Raw genomic sequence first — 26,563 nt, 5'->3', positions numbered from 1 at the left:
AGATTTTTCCTTATATCTAGCCCCCCATGCTCCCTGCTTATCCTGCCAGACAGACCCAGTTATGTGAACACTGCATTTTCATCAGGAATTCTTGTTTTACTGTACTTTGCAGCTGGTAAGAAAGAATTCAGTTAGAACCTAGGTCTATTATCCCATCCTAATGCAGCTGTTGCCCAAACATCTGGCCTCCTAGGTTCCTACAGCTATATAATATCCAGTGTGTCTGCTAGGACTTCTAATTACTATGATGACCAGACAAAATCCCCTATTCAATTCAGCATTCAGATCTCCTCCCCCATCATATTATGTCTTCCCAGCAAGCTTAGAACCCTATCAACTAGGTATTAGTAACTGCAGTGGTGTTCCTATGTTGGCTCTGGGGCAGATCTCCTCTGCGCACCCCCCTCCCCCCGGTGCATCACCTCCACCACCCGAAGCGCATCACCTCCTAGGGGTGCAGGGAGCCGTCGTGCGGCTGTCAGCTCCGCCGGTTCCCTGCCCTGGAACAGGAAGTAACGTCAGAGGGAGCAAGGAACCGTGGAGCCAGCAGCTGTGCAACTGCTGTCTTCACCCCCTTGCAGCCCCACCCTTGGTACACCACTGCGTAACTAGGTCTCATTGCATAAAATGGGATCTGTTCTAAAATAGAATGAAATGTATCAAAATAACCCATTGTACCGGTAGCCCATGTTGATAACTTCCTCCTTAATATGGCAACCATACTACTTTATCTTATGTGAGCAACTTCTGAAGTTACCTGGATAAGTTCATTCGGTCACTATGTATAAGGATATACTCAATTACTGCAGCTAATCTAATCATAATTTATCATGAGGTGGATGGATACACAACTAGGACCATTGACCTGAGGGTCACGCTTAAAGGAAAATAAATACTTTTCTTGAATTTTTCTAAGTAGCCATAACTGTCATACGTTTGAACGTGAGAAAATAAGAGAGGCATGGTAAAATTATAGTGGAAGCATACCTTTCTTCTTTAGCATGTATGTTCTATTATCATTTTGAACTGTGCTGCTCATCTTGCAGATATATGTGTACTTCAGATCTTCTTCTTGAACATTTTGAAATTGCAATTGTTTTGTGATATAGTTTTTCCCATCTACAACCCTAAAAATGTAAAATATAGGCAGTTGTTCTCAATAGAGTGTTAAAAAATTATTTGGATTTTCCATACAATGCACAAGCCACTAGTGAAGTTAAATGCTTGGTGCAAAAAAACATTTATTTATTTATTTAGCCAATTTTCTATCCTGTATTATTTATACAGTCTAAACAGATTACAAGCACCATACGTGATTTATGAACAGATCAATAAACATAAGATCGTTTTAAAACAACCACGTGTAAACAGAAATATCCCCCCAGTTAGGACCAGCTTAATCACCAGGAAAAGCTTTGCATGAACAAGTAAGCTTTCAATCATTTTGTAAAGGACAGGAAGGATGGAATTTGTCTCAACTCCTGCAGAAGGTAGCTCCAAACTAAAGGCAATTAGAAAAAAAAAGAGAGAAAGAGAGAGACTGAGAGTGAGAGACTGAGAGAGATTGAGAGTGAGAGACTGAGGGCCAGATGCACTAAACTTAATGAGCCAGCAACGTGGTTTTTAAACTAGTTCTAGCCGGTTTAGCGCACAAGTAGTAAACTGGGACATGCACAAAAGGGTTCTCTGAGCCATTTTCCTGTCACGATAGCAGCTAACGAAAATAGAATGCAAAGCTATTATAATGAGCTAATTACTATTTCGACCTCATGCATAAAAGCAGTCCCTACCTTTACCATGGAAATTTTAACGGGAGGTCTGGACCTGCCAGTTCTTCATTATCGCAAGTAGGAGAAGGGGAGAAACAAGGCAGGGAAGATGGAGCATGTATGAACGCCGTGCCAAGATTCTTTTTACAAATGGCATTTTACTGGCAAGAAATGGGGGGGGGCAGTAAATGTAAAGCATAAAAGTAATGGTGACTTACCAAAAATGCAAGGAGACAAGGGTCAAATAGCCTCAGCTGGGAAACAGCATCTCCCATGCTTAGAAGCACAACAGTGAGGGGCTAAACCAATTGGACAGTGTCAGCCTGGGATGTCCTGCCCACTCACTACTGAGGGGGACACCAGGGAGTTCGGATCCAATCAGCTCACAGCTCTACAGTGATGTCGTCAGGGAAGCCCTGCAGGGAGGAGGAGTTGGGACAGCAGCCAGCCAATGAGAGTTCATCTTCAGGGAGATGGGCGTTCCAGGATGCCAGCCAGCCAATAGAAGGAAGCAGCAGGAACAGCTGGGGGTGGAACCAAGCCCTGTTGCTGATTCCTCAGAGCCCAGAGCAGCAGCGGGGAGGCAGGGAGCCACAACACAGGTCTGCCCATCCAAAAAAAAAATGTGCTTTTGTGCTTGCAAAAAAAAAAAAAAGGGCTACATCTACTGCTTTCATACACGCAAATTGTCTGCGTGTATGAGAGCCGTCTGTAGCATGCGAAGAGCAGCCACGCATAGCGATTGACTGTTCTGCACTTGCTCAGCTCACCAACTGGCTTCCCCCATATCACATGCATATGAGCTGGGTCGCAAAAGCAACGATCAGCTCATTTGCGTGCGATTTTCTTTGTGAATCTCTCTGTGTTTCTAAATCGGTAAATTTTTACCGATTTGGAAATGCAGACGGATTCTTAACGGGAGCTTTATGCATCTGGCTTTGAGACTGAGACTGACTCTCTCTCCCTAAAATGGATTTGACAGAATAATGGAACAGCTAACTAAATTTTATCCAACGATCTCAACTGACATTTTGGTCAATACAGTCTCAATGAGGAAACAATCCACAATAGTAATTCATCATTTAGCATGAAAGTTATCAATGTGGGGTAAATTGGATCATTTTACCATAAAATGGAAACCTGTGCTAGAATAACCCAATTTATAGTAAAATAACCCAGTTTAGCAGTAACCCACATTGATAACTTCCTCCTAAGTGATAAATGAACTAATAGAATCTTCAGCTGAATATACCATACAATGAGGAGCCAATGCAAACTCTTTCAAAATAGGTCTTATATATTGAAAATCCAGGACTCCACATAGTGCTCAAGTCATTGAATTTTGGGTTACATGCAAAGTATGCAAGCAACGTGTGCTTTTACTTAAAAGGTCACTCTTACCCATTGAGTTTTCAATTACGTTTTAACCCTAATGTAAGGTTTGTTTAGCTGTCTATTTATTTATTTATTTATTCATATGATGTATTTTAGAAAGGAGGTACAAATTGGAATTGAGATGTCAAGTGTGCTGGTTACATACAGCGGGAGCATCCATTTCAGAACCACAAATGTCAACAGGGTCAAATGGGCACATAAATGTGTATGTGTCAGCACATATGCACTTATGTTCTAAAATAGCAACATATACATGTATATGCTGGAACATACATAGTTACGTTGCCCATTTTAGAAGCATAAATGCATATTTTTCCTAATGTTGTCACAGAGCCCAGTATCCCTTGCAACTTACACTTTTGTATGTGTGCGTGTGTCTGTGTATGTGTGAGGGGGGTGAGGCCCAAGAACCACTGAGGGATTAAGGAGGGGTGGTCATCCCTAATCCCTTTAGGGGGCCTTTTACTAAGCCACATAGGTGCCTACACATGCCCAACACGCGTCAATTTTGAGTTACCACTCAGCTACCTTGTGGTCCTTGCGTTAATTTCATTTTTGACACGTGTCTGATATGTGCGCCAGACCTTACCACTAGGTCAATGGCTGGCTGTAAGGTCTCAGACCCAAAATGGACACATGGCAATTTTCATTTTGCCACACATCCATTTTTGCCAAAAATTTTAATAAAGGCATTTTTACAGGTGCACTGAAAAATGATTCTGCGCGTGCCCAAAACACACATCTACACTACCGCAGGCCATTTTTCAGTGCACCTTAATAAAAGGGCCCCTTAGTGAAGTATTGCTCAATACAAACATTTTTCTGAATCGCTGCTATCCTGGGTAGCAGATGTAAATCCCGAAGTTGATCTCTTTAGAGACAGATGTGCATTTGCCTTCTGAAAGGGGAGATATGTGTTTATATTTTAGGTCCTACCTGGTTCTGCCCAAAACATGCTCAGACCACACTCTCTTGCCATATGCATATTTTTCAACTTTAGACATGTGTAACCCGGCTTTCTAAAATTGAGATTTAGACCTTTATGCAATATAAAACTCTAAATACCAGTTATTTGCATGTCTAAAATGCAAATAATGTTTCTAAAATAAGCACCTTTACATACTGCATATGAATAAACTATTACTTCACCTACCCAACTGCAAAAACATCACATACAAATCCATCCACACCAGAGGATTCAGCTACATGGGCACCAAATGGCGGAACTCAATTCCAAAGACCATAGGAGGCATCAACAATTACTGCCAATTCAGAAGGGAATTAAAAACATACCTATTCAAGAAAGTTTATGGTTAGTCTCATATGCACAAATGTTCCACAATATATTTAACCGAATACTAATACTGTAATCTCGTAATAATTGTTAGCCACATTGAACCAAAACTCATTTTTTGGATAATTGTGGGATATAACAATGAATAAATAAATAAATACATTTTTTTTAAATATTATATGCAATTGATTTTTATTAACAAACTTTGAAACAAACATGCAAATGAATAAAAACGGGGGAAAAATCTAAAAAGGAAACAAATCCATGTGCATATTTCACAACACCACCCGTGTGCTGCCCAAAAGTATAAATGATTTTATTGGTATGTGCATTTCTACATAAGAATAGCCTTGCACACTCTGCATTCCATGCTTAGAATTAGAATATGCTTTATAAAATTATCCTCTCAGAGTGCAATTCTGTTCCACCCCAGCTGTACTTTCAAATGAAAACCTCTTCCTGGGTGTGACAGAGTGTATATGAAGATACCTATGCCTCTTAAGCACACTCCCTCACAGGGTCACTTTAAGTGGCTTAGGCCTGGAAGCTCAGGACTGTGGAAAGACAGAGAGGTCCAGAGCAAGAAAAAGCCAACTCCACAGTACTCCTACAAAACAAATGTGCGTTTAAAGGACCAGAGAGGTAGTTGTGAGGTAAGCAAAGCTTTTACTTTGCAAATTCTATATACATTGTGATTCTTCTGTGGACTGGTAGGAACCTATGTTTTGTTTGTTATTGAACTTCAAACTACTTTACATATACACCTGAGTTAATAGCCTATGAGAGGAATAGGTTGCTATATGATTTTCCTCTTGAATTGCATAATTAAAGAGTTTTGGTTCACTTCAAACCATAGTCTTGCTGTTCTTGGGAAGGTTCCTCATCCCATGCCAATTCACGCTATTATATATTGTGGAAGTGGTGGGATTTGTGTTTTCTCACTAACAGATGAAAACCTACTAACCCTACCAGGGCTTTGGCCCTTGTCATAGCAAAGAGCCATACATGGGTTAAAGGGACTAATTCTATCCTAGAGAGGGACTAGAAGTACAGTATAGTTAGAGTCAAGCAAGCAGGGTTTTGTTTCTTTTTTGGGGGAGGGGGAGGGATTTACAGTGTGCACTGCACTGTCTGTAGGCAATGCTGTGGTTTGATAAAGCCAGACCAGCACAGGCCAGAATGAAAATATTACTCCATGCTTTAGTGAAGGGCAGTGACGTTCCTAGGGGGGCTGACACCTGGGGCGGATCGCCGATGAGCCACGCCCCCCCCGCAAAAAGAAATTAGCCACCTCCCTTGCTGTGGCATATAGAGATCCCGAAGCCTTCCAGCTGAAGATCACCTCCTCCAGTCTGGCAGCCAGAAATCGCCAAGCTCTTCAGCTAGTGGCAGTGTCCCTCAGCTGCCACCAGCTTCAGAGTTCTGGGCACCGGACTGGAGTAAGAGGTCTTCAGCTGACGGGGCTTGGGAATCCTCACCAGCTTAGATCTTTGTATTTTGTATTTTGCATTTAGGCAGGGGGCATAGGGGAGGATGGGGAGGCCAGATGGTGCCCACCCACTTTGGGCTCAGGGTCACTCCCCCCTCCCTCCCACCCCCCATCAACTGTCTGGCTAAGCCACTGAACACAATACAAAGATATGTGAGACACATATCCCAAAGTTAACATATTCCGGTTAATAAATTCAAAATAAAGCACTTTTTTTCTACCTTTGTTGTCTGGACATTTTATTTTTCCATCATGTTGGTCCCATTTTGTCTTTTCTGCTTTCCTTTGTCTTCTGATAATACCCTTTCCAGTGGCTGCTGTCCATTTGTATTTTCTCCTCTTTCCTGTCTTGTTTCATTCCCTCACTCCACCTGTCTGTGATACACCGATCTTTCCTTTTAGAGCTCTTCCCTCCATTTTTTCTTCTCTGCCTCTCGATCCATTCAAATTAAACCCTCAATTTCACCCTCTTTCTCACCTTTCTCTTTACTTTTCAGCTACCTACCAACTCTCCATCTTCCTTTCTCATGCTCTAGATTTCCCATTTCCCCATCTCACTCCTTCCCCAGACTCTTATCCTCTTCTATCTTTCATCTACTCCTCATTACCACATTTCTATCTCTGTACTTACTACCCTCCTCTCATTCATCTCCTTGCCCCCCCCCAGCCTCTCCCACGTGATTCCACAATTTCCAGTATATCCCCTCCCTCATTCTTGTAGCCCAGCCAGAGGCATAGCCAGGTTTTGACATCAGGGGGAGCAGACTTTTATAAAATAGGTGCCGGTTGGTGTCAGCTAGACAGCAGTGTCTGTGTTGTTTTCAGGTGTAGTGGCTGTTGCGGGTAATGATTAATACAGGCTGTCTCTGTTACGTCCTGCCTACAAGGAAACAGGAAGTTACATCAGGAGTTAGGACGCAGAAGAGATCCTTGGACAGGCCAGAGCAGGCAACCTGTCTTCTTCTATGTAAAAATATTAAAATTGTGACCTTCATCTCAGGAACTGCACATACTCTTCTTCCAGTGCTGGACACTTTGATTAAATCAGATGGGCACTACAGGATGTGGATACCACTAGCCTTGAGCATTTTTGTTTTGTGTGACAAGGGCCACCAAAGGCACCCTTTGCCCCACAGCCTACTTTCAAATAGGGCCAGACACTTTGTGAAATAACACAAAACTCTGCAAAATGACACCCAAAACCTATACTGAAAACTTACAACACCATAATAGCCCTAAAACACCTATGAAAACACGGTGCCACAAATATTACACTGGGCCATAGAGCAGTGTTTCCCTAGGTCCCTGATGGCGAACCTATGACACGCGTAGCCATTTTCGATGACACGCGGCGCCGCCGCAGTGTGGTCCGCCCTCCCTCCTCACTCCCGGAAACTAACCTTAAAGCCTCCTTTCACGTTGCAGCAAGCAGCAACAGGGCAGGCCACTCCTTCCTTCGGTGTCCTGACCTCGCCTGACGTAACGTCCGCGAGGGCGGAGCACAGAAGGAAGGAGGAGAGGTCTGCCCTGCTGCTGCTTGCTGCAACGTGAAAGGAGGCTTTAAGGTTAGTTCCAGGCCCGGTAGCAGGTGGAGGGGGGGCCTGGCGACCTCGGGTGGGCAGCGATCTCGGGTAGGGGGGCCCGGGGGCGGTCCTAGTAGCAGTGATTTTTCTTGAAGTGACACACCACCCGAGTTATGCTCGGTGTTTTGGTGAATTTTGACACACCAAGCTCAAAAGGTTGCCCATCACTGCCCTAGGTGGTCCTGGATTACCCCTTGCCATTCAGGTTTTCAGGCTATCCACAATGAATCTGCATGTAATGGAGGCAGTTTATGCAAATCAATTTCATGCATATTTATTGTGGATAGCCTGAAAACCTGACTGGCAAGGGGGTACTCTAGGTCCAACTTACGAAACACTGCCCTAGAATACCAAGCTTACCACACCATAACAGCTCTAACCCACCAATGTAAAGACAGTGCTATATATATTACACTGGACTCTAGAACACCAATATACCTACTAGAGCACCAATATACCTACTGTTGGGAAACTGGAACAAGCTGCACTGTTACATATTCCTACATAGACACTACATGCTAGCAGAATCCTTCATCTCAGTCACACATGCAGAACATGGACAGACCCTCATCTCATCTAATACAGAATAGGAAGCCACAAAAAAAAAAAGAAAAAAAACATACAAAAGTTGAAATAGAGACCTCCTCCACTCTGCCCAAGAAAGCTAGACTCAGTTCAATACTGGTAAAAGAAAAACAGAATTAATTTTCTCCTGCACTTTGCAAAATAAAAATAGAAAAAAGAAAAAAATGTACATTTTACAAAGCAGGTACATCTCAGTCCTTACAAAGTATTATATAAAAATATATATCTTTTTCTTTTCTGGGAATTTAATTTTCTAATTGGGCTGGTGCCAGTCTTTTTCTTTTTTCCATGCTCCATGAGTCAGTCTTTACGCTAACTGCTGTTACCACATCCTCCGGCAAAGAGTTCCAGAGCTGGTGTTATAAAGATGGAATATACTGAATTTAAATGGAAGTAAAATTAAATTAAACTCTCCTTTCATTGGGGCATGTGGAATCACATCTTAACTTCATCTGTTTTGTAGAAGTTTACATTGTAGATACACAAATGGATTATTCCGTTTTGAGGCATGTTCAGGGACAACTAGTTTTATAAGTCAAAATAAATATTTTGTTTCGTGCAAATTTCTTCTGTTTAAACATAACTAAACAGGCTATAATCCACTAATGCATTCCATTGGTTTTCTTCTATTTTGTTCCTGTGATGACATATACTGTGCCAAAAATGAAAACTCTTCTTTCTGTCTGGTCAGTAATAAAAGGAGCTCATTGCAAACACTAGCAACCTTAAAAGGTTGTTTTGTTGCTGTACTCACAAAGCATTGCAAAAAAAAAAAAACCTTTGGGGAGAACAAGACTATCCTGAAAGATGAAAAACTGAAACAATTTCTGCATTTTCCACACCATTACGCACTGAGGCTAGCAGCACCGCAAACTGAAGCCTAACCGCTCATGCACTGCTGGGTTATACATGTGTACTACTACTACTACTATTTAGCATTTCTATAGCGCTACAAGGCGTACTCAGCGCTGCACAAACATAGAAGAAAGACAGTCCCTGCTCAAAGAGCTTACAATCTAATAGACAAAAAATAAAGTAAGCAACTCAAATCAATTAATGTGTACAGGAAGGAGGAGAAAAGGGTAGGTGGTGGCGAGTGGTTACAAATGGTTACGAGTCAAAAGCAATGTTAAAGAGGTGGGCTTTCAGTCTAGATTTAAAGGTGGCCAAGGATGGGGCAAGACGTAGGGGCTCAGTAAGTTTATTCCAGGGGTAGGGTGCAGCGAGACAGAAGGAGCGAAGTCTGGAGTTGGCAGTAGTGGAGAAGGGAACAGATAAGAAGGATGTATCCATGGAGCGGAGTGCATGGGAAGGGGTGTAGGGAAGGACGAGTGTGGAGAGATACTGGGGAGCAGCAGAGTGAGTACATTTATAGGTTAGTGGAAAAAGTTTGAACAGAATGCGAAAACGGATAGGGAGCCAGTGAAGCGACTTGAGGAGAGGGGTAGTATGAGTAAAGCGACCCTGGCGGAAGACAAGACGGGCAGCAGAGTTTTGAACCGATTGGAGAGGGGAGAGGTGACTAAGTGGGAGGCCAGCAAGAAGCAGATTGCAGTAGTCTAAACGAGAGGTGACAAGGGTGTGGATGAGGGTTTTGGTAGAGTGCTCAGAAAGAAAGCGGCGGATTTTATGGATGCTGTAAAGAAAGAAACGACAGGTCTTGGCGATCTGCTGGATATGAGCAGAGAAGGAGAGAGAAGAGTCAAAGATGACCCCAAGGTTTCGAGCTGAGGAGACAGGGAGAATGAGAGAGCCATCAACAGAAATAGAAAACGGGGGGAGTGGGGAGGTGGGTTTGGGGGGAAAATGGGAAGCTCGGTTTTGGTCATGTTTAATTTCAGGTGGCGTTGAGAATTCCAGACAGCAATGTCAGACAAGCACGCTGAAACTTTAGTTTGGATGCAAGGTGAGATATCAGGTGTAGAAAGGTAGATTTGGGAGTCATCAGCATAGAGATGGTAGGAAAAGCCATGGGATGAGATTAATGAATCAAGGGAAGAAGTGTAGATAGAAAAGAGGAGAGGACCAAGAACAGAACCCTGAGGTACGCCGACAGGCAGAGGGATAGAAGTAGAAGAGGATCCACCAGAGTGAACACTGAAGGTGCGGAGGGAGAGGTAGGAAGAGAACCAGGAAAGGACAGAGCCCTGGAATCCAAGTGAGGACAGGGTATCGAGGAGTATGCTGTGATTGACAGTGTCAAAAGCAGCGGAAAGATCAAGAAGAATGAGGATGGAATAGAGACCTCTGGGTTTAGCCAGTAATAGGTCATTGGAGACTTTAGTAAGTCCAGTTTCGGTTGAGTGGAGAGGGCGAAAACCAGATTGTAGTGGGTCAAGAATAGCATGTGAGGAGAGAAAATCAAGGCAGCGGTGGTGAACAGCACGCTCAAGTAATTTGGAGAGAAAAGGGAGGAGGGAGATGGTTCGGTAATTAGAGGGACAAGTAGGGTCGAGTGAAGGCTTCTTAAGGAGAGGTGTGACCACAGCATGTTTAAAGGCAGTAGGGACAGTTGCAGTGGAAAGTGAGAGGCTGAGAATGTGACAGATAAAAGGTATACGAGCAGGTGAGATGGCATTAAGAAGTTGGGTGGGAATGGGATCAGAGGAGCAGGTGGTACATTTTGAGGAAGAAAGGAGAAGTGTAGTTTCCTCTATAGTAATTTCAGGAAAGGAGGAAAAGGAATGAGGGGAAGGAGAGAGAGGGGAACGGACTAGTGGAGGGAGAGGTGGCGAGGTAGAGAATTCAAAGTTTATCTTTTGAACCTTGTCGTGAAAGAATTCTGCAAGGGTCTGAGGAGATAATGAAGGGGGAGTTGGGGGAGGGGGCACCTTGAGGAGAGAGTTCAATGTGGTGAAGAGAAGTCGAGGGTTAGAGCCAAGAGAGTTGGTCAGTTGGATATAATAATCCTGTTTGGCGCGTAAAAGAGCAGATTGGAAGGAGGTCAGCAAGGGCCCGAGATTTCCGCCAGAGGCGTTCGGCGGAGGCGTTCCTACAGGAACGTAAGTAGCAGATATTAGAAGTCAGCCAAGGTTGGGGTTTTGTACGCCTTATAGGGCGGGTCATCAAAGGTGCAAGAGTGTCTAAGGCAGAGGATAGAGTATTGATGTAAGAAGAAACAGCCTCGTTGACAGGCGTGGATGGTGCCATAGTAGAGAGGAGGTTTGAAACATGGGAGGATAGAGATGAAGGGTCAATATCGTGAAGATTCCTAGATAAATTAGATAAGATAGGACGGGACTGGGAGGGAGGAGATTTAAGTGTGAAAGTTATAAGATGGTGATCAGAGAGGGGAAGATCAGAGGCAAGGAAACTAGAGGGTGAACAGTTGGAGGAGAAGATGAGATCAAGACAGTGACCATTTTGATGAGTGGGGGAGGTGGAGCATAGTTGGAGATTAAAGGAGGATGTTAAAGTGAGTAACTTGAAAATATAAGAGTTGGAAGGATCATTAGCAGGAATATTAAAGTCACCAAGGATGAGAGAGGGGGAGGAAGGATCATGGAAGAAGGCAAGCCAGGCATCAAAGTCACTGAGAAAGGATGAAAGGGACTTATCAGGCGGTCGATAAATGACCGCTATTCGAAGAGGCAGAGGAGAAAAAAGGCGAATAGAGTGGACTTCAAAAGAGGAAAAACAGTGAGATTGAGGTGGAAGAAGGGGTTGAAATCTGAAGGAGGGAGAGAGAAGTACTCTAAAACTCGAAACAGTCATATGGCAAGAGAGCATTATCTAAGCATATTTTGGGCAGAACCAGGGCAGACCAAAAAATAATCATGTGTTTTCCCTTTCAGAAGGGAAATAAACATCTCTCTCCAAAGAGATCAACTTCAAGATTTACACCTGCTATCGAGGATGCCTAGGATTCAAAAAAGTGCTTGTACTGAGCAGTTCTCCACTAGAGGGATTAGGGGAGGTCACCTCTGAGTTATAGGATTGCAACACATTGTTGATCTCAAAGGGCTCTGTTCAGTGACAATATCCCCTTTCACTATTATTCTACCTAGGAATATGTCTACTAAAGGGTATTAAGCCCTAACACATGCTTAGAGCACGAGAAAATGCTTACTGCAAAGCGAGTATTTAGAGGTACATAACTTGTTTGCATGCACTAAGGGACAGATTTATATATGGCACCTAAAAAAATCCGTGTGGAAAACGTTTTCGCCTAAGCATATTCTATAAGCTGTGCCTAGATTTAGGTGTGGTATATTTTTATTTATTTATTTATTTGTTGCATTTGTATCCCACATTTTCCCACCTATTTGCAGGCTCAATGTATAGAATGTATATAGAATACACTTAGTTGATATCCTAGCGCCTAAATCTACATGCCTCTAATACACCAACGAAAACATGGCGTAAATCCCGGCACGTAGATTCAGGCTCAGAGGGCCATATTCTATATAATGCATGTAAATTTTGGAACATCCATGAAATGCCCATTTCCCTGCCTATAACCACACCCATTTTTGCCTGCATGCATTAAAATTTAGGTGCTGTGCATTACAGAATCCGCTTAGCAATTTGAGGATGTAAATTCTAATTATTGTCAATTAGTGCTTATTATTGCTTGTTAAGCAAATTAAGTTATGCACGCTGTTATAGAATCCACTTGGATTTTGGTGTGGAATGTTAGGCGCACTATATAGAATCCAGGGGTAAGTGTGCGGGTTTTTTTTGTATTTCTTTTCTAGAGGAATTGTGTCAGGGCAAGAGAATGGGCATGGACATGCTAACCCAGCTAGTGCGTTCCGATTACTGCACACTAACTGGTTAGCACATCCATAAAGTGGAAGCTCTTAGCACCTCCTAAATAAGAAGTGTGTAAGTGTTCCCCGATCAATTATTTTCAGGTTATGCACAGTAATGCCAACATTACCAAGATATTATTGAAAATTCCCTATATCCTGGGTGTGTTAGAAATTAGTTTAGCATGAGAAAAAGTCCTGTGTTAGCCCGCGCTAATCCCATTAACTAATGCACCTTGGTAGGCATACCCCTTATTGTTGATATATGATCTGGGGACTTTTTTTGATGCATCTGATCCAAAATATCAATCCTTGAGTCTATTCTTGGAGAGAAGGGTAGAAATAAAACAGATACCTCACAGTTTGATATCTGATTAGAGTTATTGGGGGGGGGGGGGGGAATGGTTTGCAAAATTCAGCAATAAACGCACTACTTACTTTGTTAATTTATCCTCGCACTGCATTTCCTTCTTATTTGTGTCATTACATGGTTCGATAAAGGTTTCAGTCTCATCATTTGAATTCTCTTTTTTAAACCAGTATAACATCAGGTCTTTGCTGTTGTTTAAGTAACCAACAAAAGCTGTGCAGTTCAGCCTCAATTCTTTCCCTGGATAAAATATACCAAGAGAGTCAGCATCAACACATGCAAATTGAATACAAACAAAAACACAAACCAACCAGTGTACAAATACCAAGAAATCTGGCTTCTGAAAAAGGTTTAGGAGAGGCGCGGGGTACAAATGTAACAAAAATAAATAAAAATTATGAGGAAACATGTAGTTATTTGGACTTCTCAGCTCCGTACAATGTAATACTGTTTTCTATCAAGGCTGGGGAGCCGGAACAATTTTGTTTCATGTTGTTTCCCGTACCATTTCTGAGAATGTTGGTTTTATTCATTTTCGTTGGCCATGTTGTCATCACAGAAGCAAAGCCATTGAATGTATACTGTTTTGAAAGAAGGCACACTATCAGGCTTATTTTCGAAAGAGATCGCCGGCGATCTTCTGACACAAATCGGGAGGTGGCCGGCCATCTCCTAAAACCGGCCAAATCGGTATAATCGAAAGCCGATTTTTGGACACACTCACCGGCATTCCGTCACGGAGGCGACCAAACTTCAAGGGGGCGTGTCGGCAGGGTAATGAAGGCGGGACATGGGCGTGCTTACGAGATGGCCGGCTTCAGCTGATAATGGAAAAAAGAAAACCAGCGATGACGAGCATTTGGCCGGTTTTACTTGGTCTATTTATTTTCACGACCAAGTCTCAAAAAGGTGCCCAAACTGACCAGATGACCACCGGAAGGAATTGGAGATGAGCTCCCCATACTCCCCCAGTGGTCACCAACCCCCTCTCACCCAAAAAAAAAAAAAAACTTTAAAACATTTTTTTGCCAGCCTCTATGCCAGCCAGCTCCATTACAGCAGTATGCAGGTCCCTGGAGCAGATTTAAAGCCAGGTGCACTAAACTGCACGAAAGAGTCCTTCCCTTACCGATCTCTTAGCGAATCGGTAAGGGAAGGGCATGCATGAAGGAAATCGCATGCAAAGGAGCTGCTCATTTGCACGCGAGTTTCCTTCTCTAGGAGGGGAAGCCAGTCGGCCAGTTCGTAAAAAAAAAAAAAAGGATCTTGTTGATCAGTTATGTTATGACTTACTTGTTCTGGAGTGCTGTATTTTGTGATACTGTTTTGAGAAATGTTCAATAAAGACTTCATTCAATTAAGAAAGTCCCTGACCTGCACGGGGAAATCAAAACTGTTTTTGCTCATAGCTTTTTTAGTAGTAACAGTGGGATTTGAACTGGTCACCTCTGCATTACAAGACCAGTGATGTAACCACTTGGCCACAGCTTTACTTAGTTGGATGTCCCTCCCTTTTGATTATACCCCTTCAGGTCTCTCTCAGCCCATCACAGCGGTTCCGGACAGCTCTTTGTGGCACCGCCAAAATAGATGGCTGGCCATCTATTTGGCTGGCGCTGTTCGATTATGCCCCTCCACGTGCAAAGAAGGTATACTCTTTCTGAAAAAGTACACACTGTCCCACAAATTCTATACATGGTGCCTTGTTGTGCATACGTATTTGCCCAGGCAGCCAAATTATGCATACATCTTAATTGATTAACAAGCTAATCAGCACAAATATTTGATACTTAACAACTAATTAGTGGCACTAATTAGCTTTAATTAGAATTTACTTTCTAGGCATATTCTATAATGCAGTGCGCATAAATTCTAATGCACACAATTGAAAAGGGGCCCATTTCAAAAAACTATGCGCACTATTATAGAATACAACCGATTGGATCTGTCTTCTTGTATGGATGTATCCTGTCCTTTTACGAAATTGTAGTTCTTTTCTGTTTCTTGACATATGGGTTGTACACTGCATGTCAGTATGGGCAGTATAGAAAGACTAATTAAACTGTAAACTGTAACAGTTTGTACTGGTGTTAGAAATCAGTCTTTCTCTTTATGTAAAAAGTTGAATGAGAGCTTATCTATCGGCAAAATCTTGCATTGTACAGATGTACAGCAAAAACAGAATAGTACTTGGGATCCGGAAAAAAAACAGGACCCCTTGGATAGTTTCAAAATACTTTGTAATTGTTTAAACATTTTGCTAAGACCTTTGAAAAAACATTAGTATAATGTTTTTTTCTTAGTTAATTCATAATCTGTGTTCAAAGTGTCCTCCTTCAACCTTGACACATTCACGAAGTCTTCGATGCCACTGACTAAACACCATTTCGCTAACATGGATCTTAATGGTCACTTTCAGAATGACGTCATTCTGAAAATGGGGATCATCCAGGGGCCCTTTTACTGATCTACGTAAGCGTCTACGCGTGCCCAACGTGTGCCAAAATGGAGTTACTGCCCAGCTACCATCTGGCTCTTGCAGAAATTTCATTTTTGGCGTGTGTCTGATATGCACGTCCAAAAAATATATTTTATTTTCAGATGCGCAAATCGTATGCGCTCCAAGTTGCATTTGACACACGTATGTCATTACTTCCCAGTTACCACGTGAATCTTTACTGCTAGGTCAATGGCTGGCAGTAAGGTCGCAGACCCAAATTGGAAGCGTTGCAAATTTGGTTTTGCCGCATGTCCATTTTCGGCAAAAATTTTAAAAAGGCCTTTTTTACAGGCGTGCTGAAAAATGGATCAGCACATGCCCAAAACCTGCTTCTACACTACCGCAAGCCATTTTTCAGCGCACCTTAGTAAAAGGACCCCCAGTTTTTTTTTTTTACAGCATCTAGCAGTAACACCTAACAAAAATAGTAATAATTTTTTAATAATTTTACATGTGTTTTGGGGTTATTTGGAAAAATGTTGGGGGTCCCATTTTTTCCAGACACCATATAGATACTAATTTTAAATTTGTCACCTGAGCATCATTTTGCACAGAATTTACAAAATCTTACATACCCATTTCTACTTCCACATTTGGAGTTATATCTTCACCCATTATTCTTGGTTTTGTAATTTCTGGGGGATCTTGGGTGCCAAAGGAAAAAAAAAATAATTTTAAATATACTTTGTCAAACAGGATAAATTCAGAGTTTGCTTGACTGAAAAAAATGAGGCCTGTCAAGTCTATTCTTTTTTAATCTCCTTCAGGCTATTCTTTTTTTATGTCCTTATTTTAAGGTAACCCAAAATAAAGTAAAACATTGTGTATATGGTTCTTTACAGTAGAACAGTATTATTAAACATGGCAATCATCTCAAAATTCAGTACTGAATCTATTGATAGCTTTACATCACACAGAAATGTCCCAAGCCAGGATTGTGCCATGTGTGACACACCTCTAGCACCCCACCCACTTCATTGTAGACAACTAGGGAAGACAATGGAGAAAAAGCAAGTTTTGTGTACCCGCCTCTTTGCACCAATGCAGCCGCATAGCCCTCGGAATGGCCCTGCCTCCAAATGGTAAGCAGAGTTCCTGATATATCTAGGACTATATAGGACTAATTATAGGAGTGGAGGAGTGGCCTAGTGGTTAGGGTGGTGGACCTTGGTTCTGAGGAACTGAATGCAATTCCCACTTCAGGCAGCTCCTTGTGACTCTGGGCAAGTCACTTAACCCTCCATTGCCCCATGTAAGCTGGATTGAGCCTGCCATGAGTGGGTAAGCACCAGGTACAAATGTAACAAAAAAAAAATTACACATGCTTTGATTTTGGAAGCCCTATTCATGATATAAACATTTAAATCCCAGCGCAAAAACATCTACCTATGATAAACAAATAGGAGGAAATATTTTTCACTCAACGAATAGTTAAGCTCTGGAACTCTTTGCCGGAGGAGGTAGTAACGGCAGTTAGCGTATCTGGGCTTAAAAAAAGGTTTGGACAAATTCCTGGAGGAAAAGTCCATAGTCTGCTATTGAGACAGACATGGGAAGCAACTGCTTGCCCTGGGATTTGTAGCATGGAGTGTTGCCACGATTTGGGTTTCTGCCAGGTACTTGTGACCTGGCTTGGCCATTGTTTGGAAAACAGGATATTGGGCTAGATGGACCAGTGGTCCGACCCAGTATGGCTACTCTTATGTTCTTATATGTAAATGTTGAAAGCCTGATTTTAGGAAGCTGGAATTTAAACATCTATATCACCAACATGTGCATATGGTGAGGGGGAGTATTTAGGGCAGGACTAAAACAAAGATGGGGATTCCTCATTTCAGAATGGGAGTGCACGCCTATTTGTTTATTTGCTGCACTTGTATCCCACATTTTCCCACCTATTTGCAGGCTCAATGTGGCTTACAAAATGTTACAATGAGATATACACATTATAGAATATTGTGTAAAATGGGAGCTATGGGCTGCGCTACCTTTCTCATCACAGCAAACACAGCTCTCAGGAAGAGAAAAAGTTAAAAATCACAGCCCCAGAAATAGCTGCACTGCTGCGAGAGCACAGCGAGTCTCAACAGGGTTGCTCAAAAATGAGAATGATAATTTCCCACATAGCTTCATCGGATTAGTGCAAAGCATAAAAACTAGACTTGAAAATGCTCAAATATGTTTTTAAAATAAAGCAGCCCTGTAGCACAGCAACAACTCTATCATATAGAACCTCTAACCCCCACCCTTAATCTCTCCACCCCTAATCTGAGCATATCCCAGTTCCTATATGGAAGACTGACCCCTAGTGGTAGTATTGCAAGACTACTCCTAGGGGTCATCAGTGTCACTGTGACACCTGGAACCAGACAGGGTATGAACAGAGAGGAACTTCCCCCACCCTGTTCCAGTACACTATCAAGGATGATCTCCCAGTCATTCCTGGGAGTGGCTAGATGATCTGGGGGAGTGGGGAAGGTTGGGCTTGGGTGCATAGAAGGAGCTTTGAACTAGAGGGAAGGGTTTAGAGGGGAATTCAGGAGGTTCTTGGATTGGGGGGGGGGGGGGTAGGGATCCAGGGTATGCTTTGACCAGGGTGTGGGAGGATCAGAGTTCTCAGATTAGGAGACTGGAGATCCGGGGTATGCTGTGATCTGGGGGGTGGGGGATATGAGGGGTGAAAATCTGGGATATTTTCTGATCATGGAGTGTTTTTGGCTATTTCAAAGTTTGTGGTCTGAAATCCCCACTTATATATTAAATGCTGAACCTTACACATCTCTGTGGCATGGTGATGTTCTCAATGCATATATTTCTACTGTAGGTCTGGGATATCCACATAGATCTTCCTGCATGTTTCTTAAAAAAGGATCAATGTTGCCAGAACTTTGTTTTTTACGATAATTGTGAAATTGTAGAGGTCCCAACCTGGACGTCTCAATTCCAGTTTTACATCCTTTTCCAAAATGCTGCACTACGTTGCTACAACATTACATTATTTAAAAACTGTGGTGCCAATTCTATAACTGGACATCTCTTTTTGAGTGCTCCAATGCCACGTGGTGAAAGGTTATTCAATAACAGTACCTGGGCACCCAGATTCCGTTATAGAATGCTACAATAATTCAACATCGCCGAGCCTTGCATTTAGCCACGTACAGTTAAACCAGTCTAAATGCAGTAAGAGTTCAGGTATTTTACAGAATTGTGCAAGCTATGAAGTAACTGGGTGCCCTGTCCACATCAACAGACGGCTGAGTGGAGATATCATAGAGGGCTATAAAATAATGAGTGGAGTGGAAAGGGTAGATGTGAAGCACATGATTAGTCTTTCCAAAAATACTAGGACTAGGGGCATTCGATGAAGCTACAAAGTAGTAAATTTAAAACAAATTGGAGAAAATCTTTCTTCACTCAACATTGCCAGAGACTGTGGTAAAGGCGGTTAACTTAACAGAGTTTAAAAAAGGTTTGGATGGCTTCCTAAAGGAAACGTCCATAGACCATTTTTAAAATGGACTTGGGGAAACTCCACTGCTTATTTCTGAGATAAGCAGAATTAAATGTTTTGTACTTTTTGGGATCTTGCCAGGTATTTGTGACCTGGATTGGCCACTGTTTTAAACAGGATGCTGGGCTTGATGGACCTTTGGTTTGTCCCAGTATGGCAATACTTATGTACTTATGAACACCCCCTTGCAATAGAGCACTATGGGGTCCTTTTATTAAGATGCGGTAGACCTAACACAGGACTACAGCAAGGTAAAAAGGTACTAATGAGGCATCCCTCAGTAGTGTCCCACTCAGAGCGCGCTGATCCAGTGCTGGAAAGTATTTTTTATTCTCTAGCTTGGGAGATGCCCATGGGCAGAAAGTAGGCATGCCTGCTAAATCGGGTAGTGTGGGCACATTACCATACGCTACTCAATTAGCGTGGGAGTCACACAGGAGCCCTTACCACCTCCTCATAGGTGGCGGTAAGAGCTCCTGTGGTAATGGCCACATGCTAATGGGAAAACTAACACAATGGCCATTACTAAAACATATGGCGACACAGCCATTTTACCGCCACACAAAAAGTAGCCACCGTGTACAGAAAGCTTTTTAGCGTGGCTTGGTAAGAGAATCCCTATAGCATTTACGCACACCCTTAAAGAATAGCTCATAGGGCACTTACACATGTAGATGCTCATTTTCTCTGCATTTACATGTGCAACAGCGTGTGCACTGTTCCATGTGTAGTTTTAGAATTGTCTTTAGTATACATTTTACTTATGTTTATAACTTTTTTAAACAGTATGAATTTTTACATAGATTTATCATTTTTGTCTCTGATCTTTGTGGGACTAAGTGCATCATTTCTCTTGCTCATTCTTTCCTTTGAACATTTATTCCAGAAATGATGAGATATGAAATAGTAGAAATATTGTTCCAGTTTTACCCACATTTGGTGGTGGTGTGGGGGGGGGGGTATTTTTCATTGAAAATTCTGAGAAACTCAGTTATTAATATAGATCAGTCTTTGCTCTCACAAAATCTTTGCCTGTCTCCAGTACTGTAGAGATCAAATCGAGTGACACTAGATGTGCACTCCCACCCCCACCCCCCTATTTTTTTAACCAGAAGGGACTTTTAGAAGATAAGGTAACCAAACCAGAGAGAAACTTGTTTTGAAAAAAAATGTGACACACTGTTAAACGGTGACATTTTTCCTTATGAAAGCACTCATTGTAAGGATGGAATGAGTCAACTAAAGGATGTAACATTAAATTGCATTTGCAATGTTGTCTGATAAGAGCTAGTTCCCACTTTCTCTCTATGCCTACAACCAGATCAAATCTAAAACAAGCTCTTCTTTCCGTAATATAAATCAGCTTGCAAAGTAATCATTATTTCCAGAAAATTCAATTTCAGCTCTTCCATAGAGAAAGTTATCAATAGAAATCAAACAAAATAAAACATGGAAAAGAAAATAAGATGATACCTTTTTTATTGGACATAACTTAATACATTTCTTGATTAGCTTTTGAAGGTTGCCCTTCTTCGTCAGATCGGAAATAAGCAAATGTGCTAGCTGACAGTGTATATAAGTGAAAACATTCAAGCATTACTATGACAGTCTGACAGGGTGGGAGGATGGGGGTGGGTAGGAGGTATGCATGGGGACATCAAAGCATATCATTGATATTCTAACAGGATGGGTGTGGATAGGTGAGGGGTGGGGTGATCAACAGAGAAATACAGCTTTATGGTTTATAATGGGCTAGGAACCCCAGATCCTTGTTAAGTCCTTTCTGTTGGGTGTTAAAATATTCAATCATTCTGACTTCAAAGGTCTTACGTTCTTGTATGGTTTTAAAGTTACCTTTCAGGATTCTCACTGTGAAGTCACTGGTACAGTGTCCTGGTCCTGTAAAATGCTGACCAACAGGGGTGGGAGCCCTACTGGCACCAGTATTGTTCATGTGATTTCTATGTAAATTGAATCTTGTCTTAAGCATCCAGCCTGTTTCTCCAATATAGCATCCTTCGTTACATTTTTTACACTGAATGATATATACCACATTGGAAGATGAGCAAGTGAAAGATTCCTTTATGTTGAATATCTTTCCCCATCCTCCCACCCTGTCAGACTGTCTTAGTAATGCTTGAATGTTGTCACTTATATACACTGTTAGCTAGCACATTTGCTTATTTCCGATCTGACGAAGAAGGGCAACCTTTGAAAGCTAATCAAGAAATGTATTAAGTTATGTCCAATAAAAAAGGTATCATCTTATTTTCTTTTCCATGTTTTATTTTGTTTGATTTCTATTGATAACCTTAAGAGTGGACTAACACGGCTACCACACTCCTCTACTTAAGATAGAGAAAGTTGAAAGACAGTTTTGTGGTACTGCTTTAGAAAACTTTACCTTCTAGTATAAGGTACGTGGTTCTCCTAATGCTAAAATTCTTTCCTGCATGAGTCAGTGTAACCTCACAGGTATAATTTCCAGAGTCATATTTTTGAAGTTCATCAAAATGAAATGTTTCTTCTGTTTTTAAGAAATTACAGCCCTTTAATGAAAAACAAACATCATGACATTATTGCTATGAAGATCAGTGTTCAATTGAAATAGAGCTTCTAGAAAAACAGTGGAGCTATATATGATTACAGGGGCCCTTTTACTACAGCTTAGCACGTGCAAACGGAATTATTGCATGCTAAATGTTAAGAAGTTCATTTTATACCATTCAGCAGGGATGTGTTTATTTCCTTATGCCAGGTTAATACATAAGGCCACGAATGCAGAAGCCAATGGATCCTTTTACATAGGCTTGCTGAAAAATGGCTTGCGGTAGTGTAGGTGCGGGTTTTGGGCATGCACCAATCCATTTTTCAGCGTGCCTGTAAAAAAGGCCTTTTTAAAATTGTTGCCGAAAATGGACGTGCATGTCCATTTTGGGTCTGAGACCTTACCACCAGCCATTGACCTAGCGGTAAAGACTCACACGGTAACCGGTCGGTAATAACCTAGGCGTGTCAAATGCCAGTTGGCACTCATACGATATGCACATCCGAAAATATTTCGGATGCGCATATCGGACGCATGCCAAAAATGAAATTACCGCAAGAGCCACGCAGTAGCTGGGCGGTAACTCCACTTTGGTGCCCCAATTTATTTTTCAGACAGGAAAGGAGAGCATTGGTAACTTAGGGGCCCTTTTACTAAGCTGGGGTAAGTGCTAACATGTGCTTACCGCAGCTTAAAATGGCTTACAACGGCAATGGTACAACAACAAAAAATGGGAGAGCGACCAAGGATACCAAAGACTGGAAGATATATGTTGGTAAAAAAGTTTATTGAAGTACGAAGACTTTTTTAAATGGACCCAAAAACAAAACATCCAAATCACATAACCTTGTTCAAAACAGTATTAAAAAAAATAGACGTTCAAAGTTTTTTGCAAAACGTTCAAAGTTGGACTTAGACATCATATTGAAAATGCCTCTCCACGTAACATTGTAAGTCTAAGTGCTTTGAAAATACCCCTCCATTTGTCTTTATAAATGGCCTTCACACATAGGTGACCTGCTATCCTTCATATAGGACAGGGATGCAGTTCAGGTCTTGCGTGTCGCAAACAGGTTAGGTTTTCAGGATATCCCTAATTAATATACATGAGATAGATTTGCATATAATGGAAGCAGTATCCATGCAGATCTGACTCATGCATATTCATTGGGGATATCCTGAGAACTGGTTTGTGACACTCAAGGCCTGAACTGCATTCTTGATATAAATTATTCTTTTCATCTCGTCCACATACCTACCCTCCAAATTGGCTCGTCATTATTTTTTACTTAAAATAAATACCTTGTACCATGCTGGTGCACCAATTATATAGTCGCTCCATTTATTTTGTGTAGTTTCACATTGCATCGTGAAGGATTTGCTAATCATCCCATTGTTGCTAAAAATGCAGTCTGAACTGTAACAATCTTTACTTCTTCTGTGAACATGTAAAGAGAGTTCGGGAGATGAGATATTATTCCTAAAATATACCAAAAGAAAAAAAAACACTTTTATAAGAATAGCATGAGCAACATATACACACAGAATTGCATTTTCTGATTTTAAAACGGTACATTTTCAGTCATGTATAGTAAAGAAGGACAACAGAATCGATTAAAGGAGAATCATTGGCATTTGTTTACAACCCCTGGAAAGCTGCCTGAAGTTCCAGTACAAAACAAATTTTAAAGAACCAGAGTTTGCCTTTTAAAAACTGTTTTGACATTCCCTAACAGCATACCATTGTCATGCCTTACCCTCAGACCTTGGGTCTATGTGGTTATGTTCCAACTAAACATTGCAGAGGTCATTTTAGAACCAACTACATGTGTAAACAGCAGCTTTTGGGGAAAAGATAACCAATGTGAACTACTGTTCAGATGGATTATTATACCAAAACGTGTGCTATTTTAGCTCAGGTTCCCATTTTATAAAATGAGCAGTGTTGGGTATGATTTCAAATCAAGTGAATTGAAATCACAATTTAAAATCATATTGTACCAATTTTTTTTATTTTTATTTGAACTCACTCTTTTACCCTGATTTTGATTTTAAATTTGAAATCACATATTCATGTGATTTTGTATTTTTTTACAGTTATTAAATCAAAAATCATTTGCTGATAGATGTTGATTTAATCTTTGGATTCATGAATTTATTGCTGTCTATTTCCAGTAAGATAATGTAGGCCACAATATATCTCAAGAGTCTCAGCGTCTGGGAAATTCTCCTCTGCACTTTCTAAGGAGAATCTCCCCAATCTTTCCCACTTTTGGTTAAAAAAAAAAGTTCCATTCAATAATCTCACTCTTCACCAGACTTTCAAAATAAGATATCCACTGGCCCCTTTACCCAAGGAAAGCTTCAGGATCATCATGGTCAGGAGTGCTGCCCAATCACTCATAAGTACATAAGTGTTGCCATACTGGGACAGACCAAAGGTCCATCAGGCCCAGTATCCTGTTTCCAACTGCAGCCAATCCAGGTCACAAGTACCTGGTAAGATCCCAAAACAGTACAATACATTTTATGCTCCTTATCCCAGAAATAAACAATGGATTTTCCCAAGTCCATTTTAATAATGGCTTATGGACTTTTAGGAAGCTATCCAAACCTTTTTTATACCCTGTTAATCGTTCTTGTAGACAATTTGTCCAAAACTTGTGGACATCTATGATATGCACAAGAGAAACAAAAAGAAAAACAAAGTCTAGGACAACTGCACTTTATCAAAGTTGTCCACTTCAAAGAAGCTGAAAGTCCAGACACAGTTAACAACCATGTCTTCAAAAGCAGTGGTCCAAGCAAGAAAAAAAAAGGGAGGGTCCTCAAAAAGTTCACAAACAGTCAAGCAGCACCAATGAGGGTGAAAGTGAGAAGAGTTCCAAACAAGGAGTAAGAGCATCCAAGAGTTTATTTGCCAAAATATACTGATATAAAGACCGTACACGGGCCGTGTTTCGGCACAAAACCTTCCTCAGGGGTCGTAGCAGTTCAAATAAAGCCAGCTTCGCAGAGATTTTAAATAGGAAAAAAACTAAAAGTGCTGGAACAAATTGTGTTGTAAAGCATGTCAGAGATGTCTGATTGCAGAAGACAAGAAAAAAACAATCTTAGAAGAATCACTGAATTTCAGCACAGTAACTGGAAGAAACACTGTATTGTTTTCTTAATAAAACCTCAACAACCAATGCTAATCTAGAAGTTCTACTCATCCAAAGATAAAACTTTGCAGCTGAGTTTCAGCAGATCAAAATTGCCAATCATGCTAATTCTGACAAAGATAGCAATGGTAAAAGATGGACTTTTTTTTCAGAATTTATTTATTTATTTATTGCATTTGTATCTCACATTTTCCCACCTCTTTGCAGGCTCAATGTGGCTTACATTACATCATGAATAGTGGACATATATTAGAAAATAGATATTTAGTATTGCATAAGGATCTTGGGTAAGATGAGAATGATAAAGCATGATAGTAGTATAACAAGCAAATATCTAAGGCAATTCTGGATGTATGTGTAGGAGTTCACATTTGTTGATCTTTATGGTATACCTTGTTAAAGAGATGGGTCTTCAGTAGTTTGCGGAAGTTAGTTAGTACGTAGATCGTTTTTAAGTTGCGTGGTAGCGCGTTCCAGAATTGTGTGCTCAAGTAGGAGAAGGTTGACGCATGACACCTAATCTTGATGAATGCTGTCTGTTGGTACATGATGAGATAATGGTAATAATTTGACATCGCTGTTTGGTAGCAAAGTTTTTTTTCATTAGGGGAAGAACAGTTTGGCCATTAACTCAGAACTTTCCCTATTGAAATTATAATACTTTCTCTGCATGTCCTATTTCTCAAGCACAAAAGTTTGTTTTAATGTCATCTAAACAGGTCAGACTGATAGCATCAAAGTATTTATTGCCTACCACGTCTTTCAAGGTTGTGGGTGTTCATGAAAATATTTGACCTACTTTCTGACAACCACCAGATTGCAATCAGTATTTACCTCAAGGTAAATCAACAATGAGTGCCGAGCAGAGTTTAAATGTTGTATTTGATTAGTGGTATAGAAAATTTTCAAAATAAATCATAAATATTTGAATATATACAGCTTTCTACCAATCTAAGCTGCCAAAGAATGTGGTAAAAGCAGTTAGCTTAGCAGGGTTTAAAAAGTTTAGATAATTTCCTAAAAGAAAAGTCCATAAGCCATTATTAAGATGGACTTGGGAAAATTTGTTGCTTATTTCTAGGATAAGCAGCATACATTTTTTTATTGTTCTGGTACTTGGAACTGGATTGGACACTGTTTGAAACATGATACTGAGCTTGATGGACCTTTGATCTGTCCCAGTAAGGCAACGCTTATGTTCTTATTAGTTACATATTCATTTCTATTACAAGTATACCATCTATGTACTGTAAAATATATCAGTTACAAATTTTGCTAGCATGATGATAATAGTTATGGTGGTATTTTTTAAATTGTTTACTGAGCAGCCATATTTAGGAGAATGTAAAAGATGTCGCTACATGGAATCATACACGATTGGTTCATACAGAAGATAATTTTACAGCAGGGTGCCTAGGCAGGAAAGGCACATAGGTACATATGTTTTACCTTTATTGTAACCTCGTCCACAAATTTTCTCATTTATTTATTTCTTTAGAACATTTATATTCCACATATTCCCAACATAGCAGGCTCTATGTGGCTAACAGCAGTTAAAGAAATAACAACATACTAATTCAGGGCAGAACAGAGAATAGGGATCA

The 26,563-nt window shown here is 41.0% G+C and overlaps 1 protein-coding gene across 4 annotated transcripts in view; it reads right to left on the bottom strand.

Annotated features, from left to right (window-relative positions):
* IL18R1 (interleukin 18 receptor 1) overlaps positions 1-26,563 on the bottom strand; it is a 105,905-nt gene that overhangs the window by 39,329 nt on the left and 40,013 nt on the right. For all 4 annotated transcript variants that reach the window (XM_030201448.1, XM_030201445.1, XM_030201446.1 and 1 more), the window contains 5 exons: positions 23,098-23,275; positions 21,652-21,796; positions 16,312-16,380; positions 13,305-13,476; positions 988-1,127 (listed from right to left, as the gene is read on the bottom strand). In XM_030201448.1, the coding sequence (XP_030057308.1) occupies positions 988-1,127; positions 13,305-13,476; positions 16,312-16,380; positions 21,652-21,796; positions 23,098-23,275 (704 nt within the window). The remainder of the gene's footprint in view (positions 1-987; positions 1,128-13,304; positions 13,477-16,311; positions 16,381-21,651; positions 21,797-23,097; positions 23,276-26,563) is intronic.

Source organism: Microcaecilia unicolor, chromosome 4, assembly GCF_901765095.1.
Source record: "Microcaecilia unicolor chromosome 4, aMicUni1.1, whole genome shotgun sequence".
NCBI classification, from domain to species: Eukaryota; Metazoa; Chordata; class Amphibia; order Gymnophiona; family Siphonopidae; genus Microcaecilia; species Microcaecilia unicolor.
The sequence above is the reverse complement of the archived record's forward strand: the minus strand, read 5'-3'. Positions and strand labels throughout refer to the sequence as shown.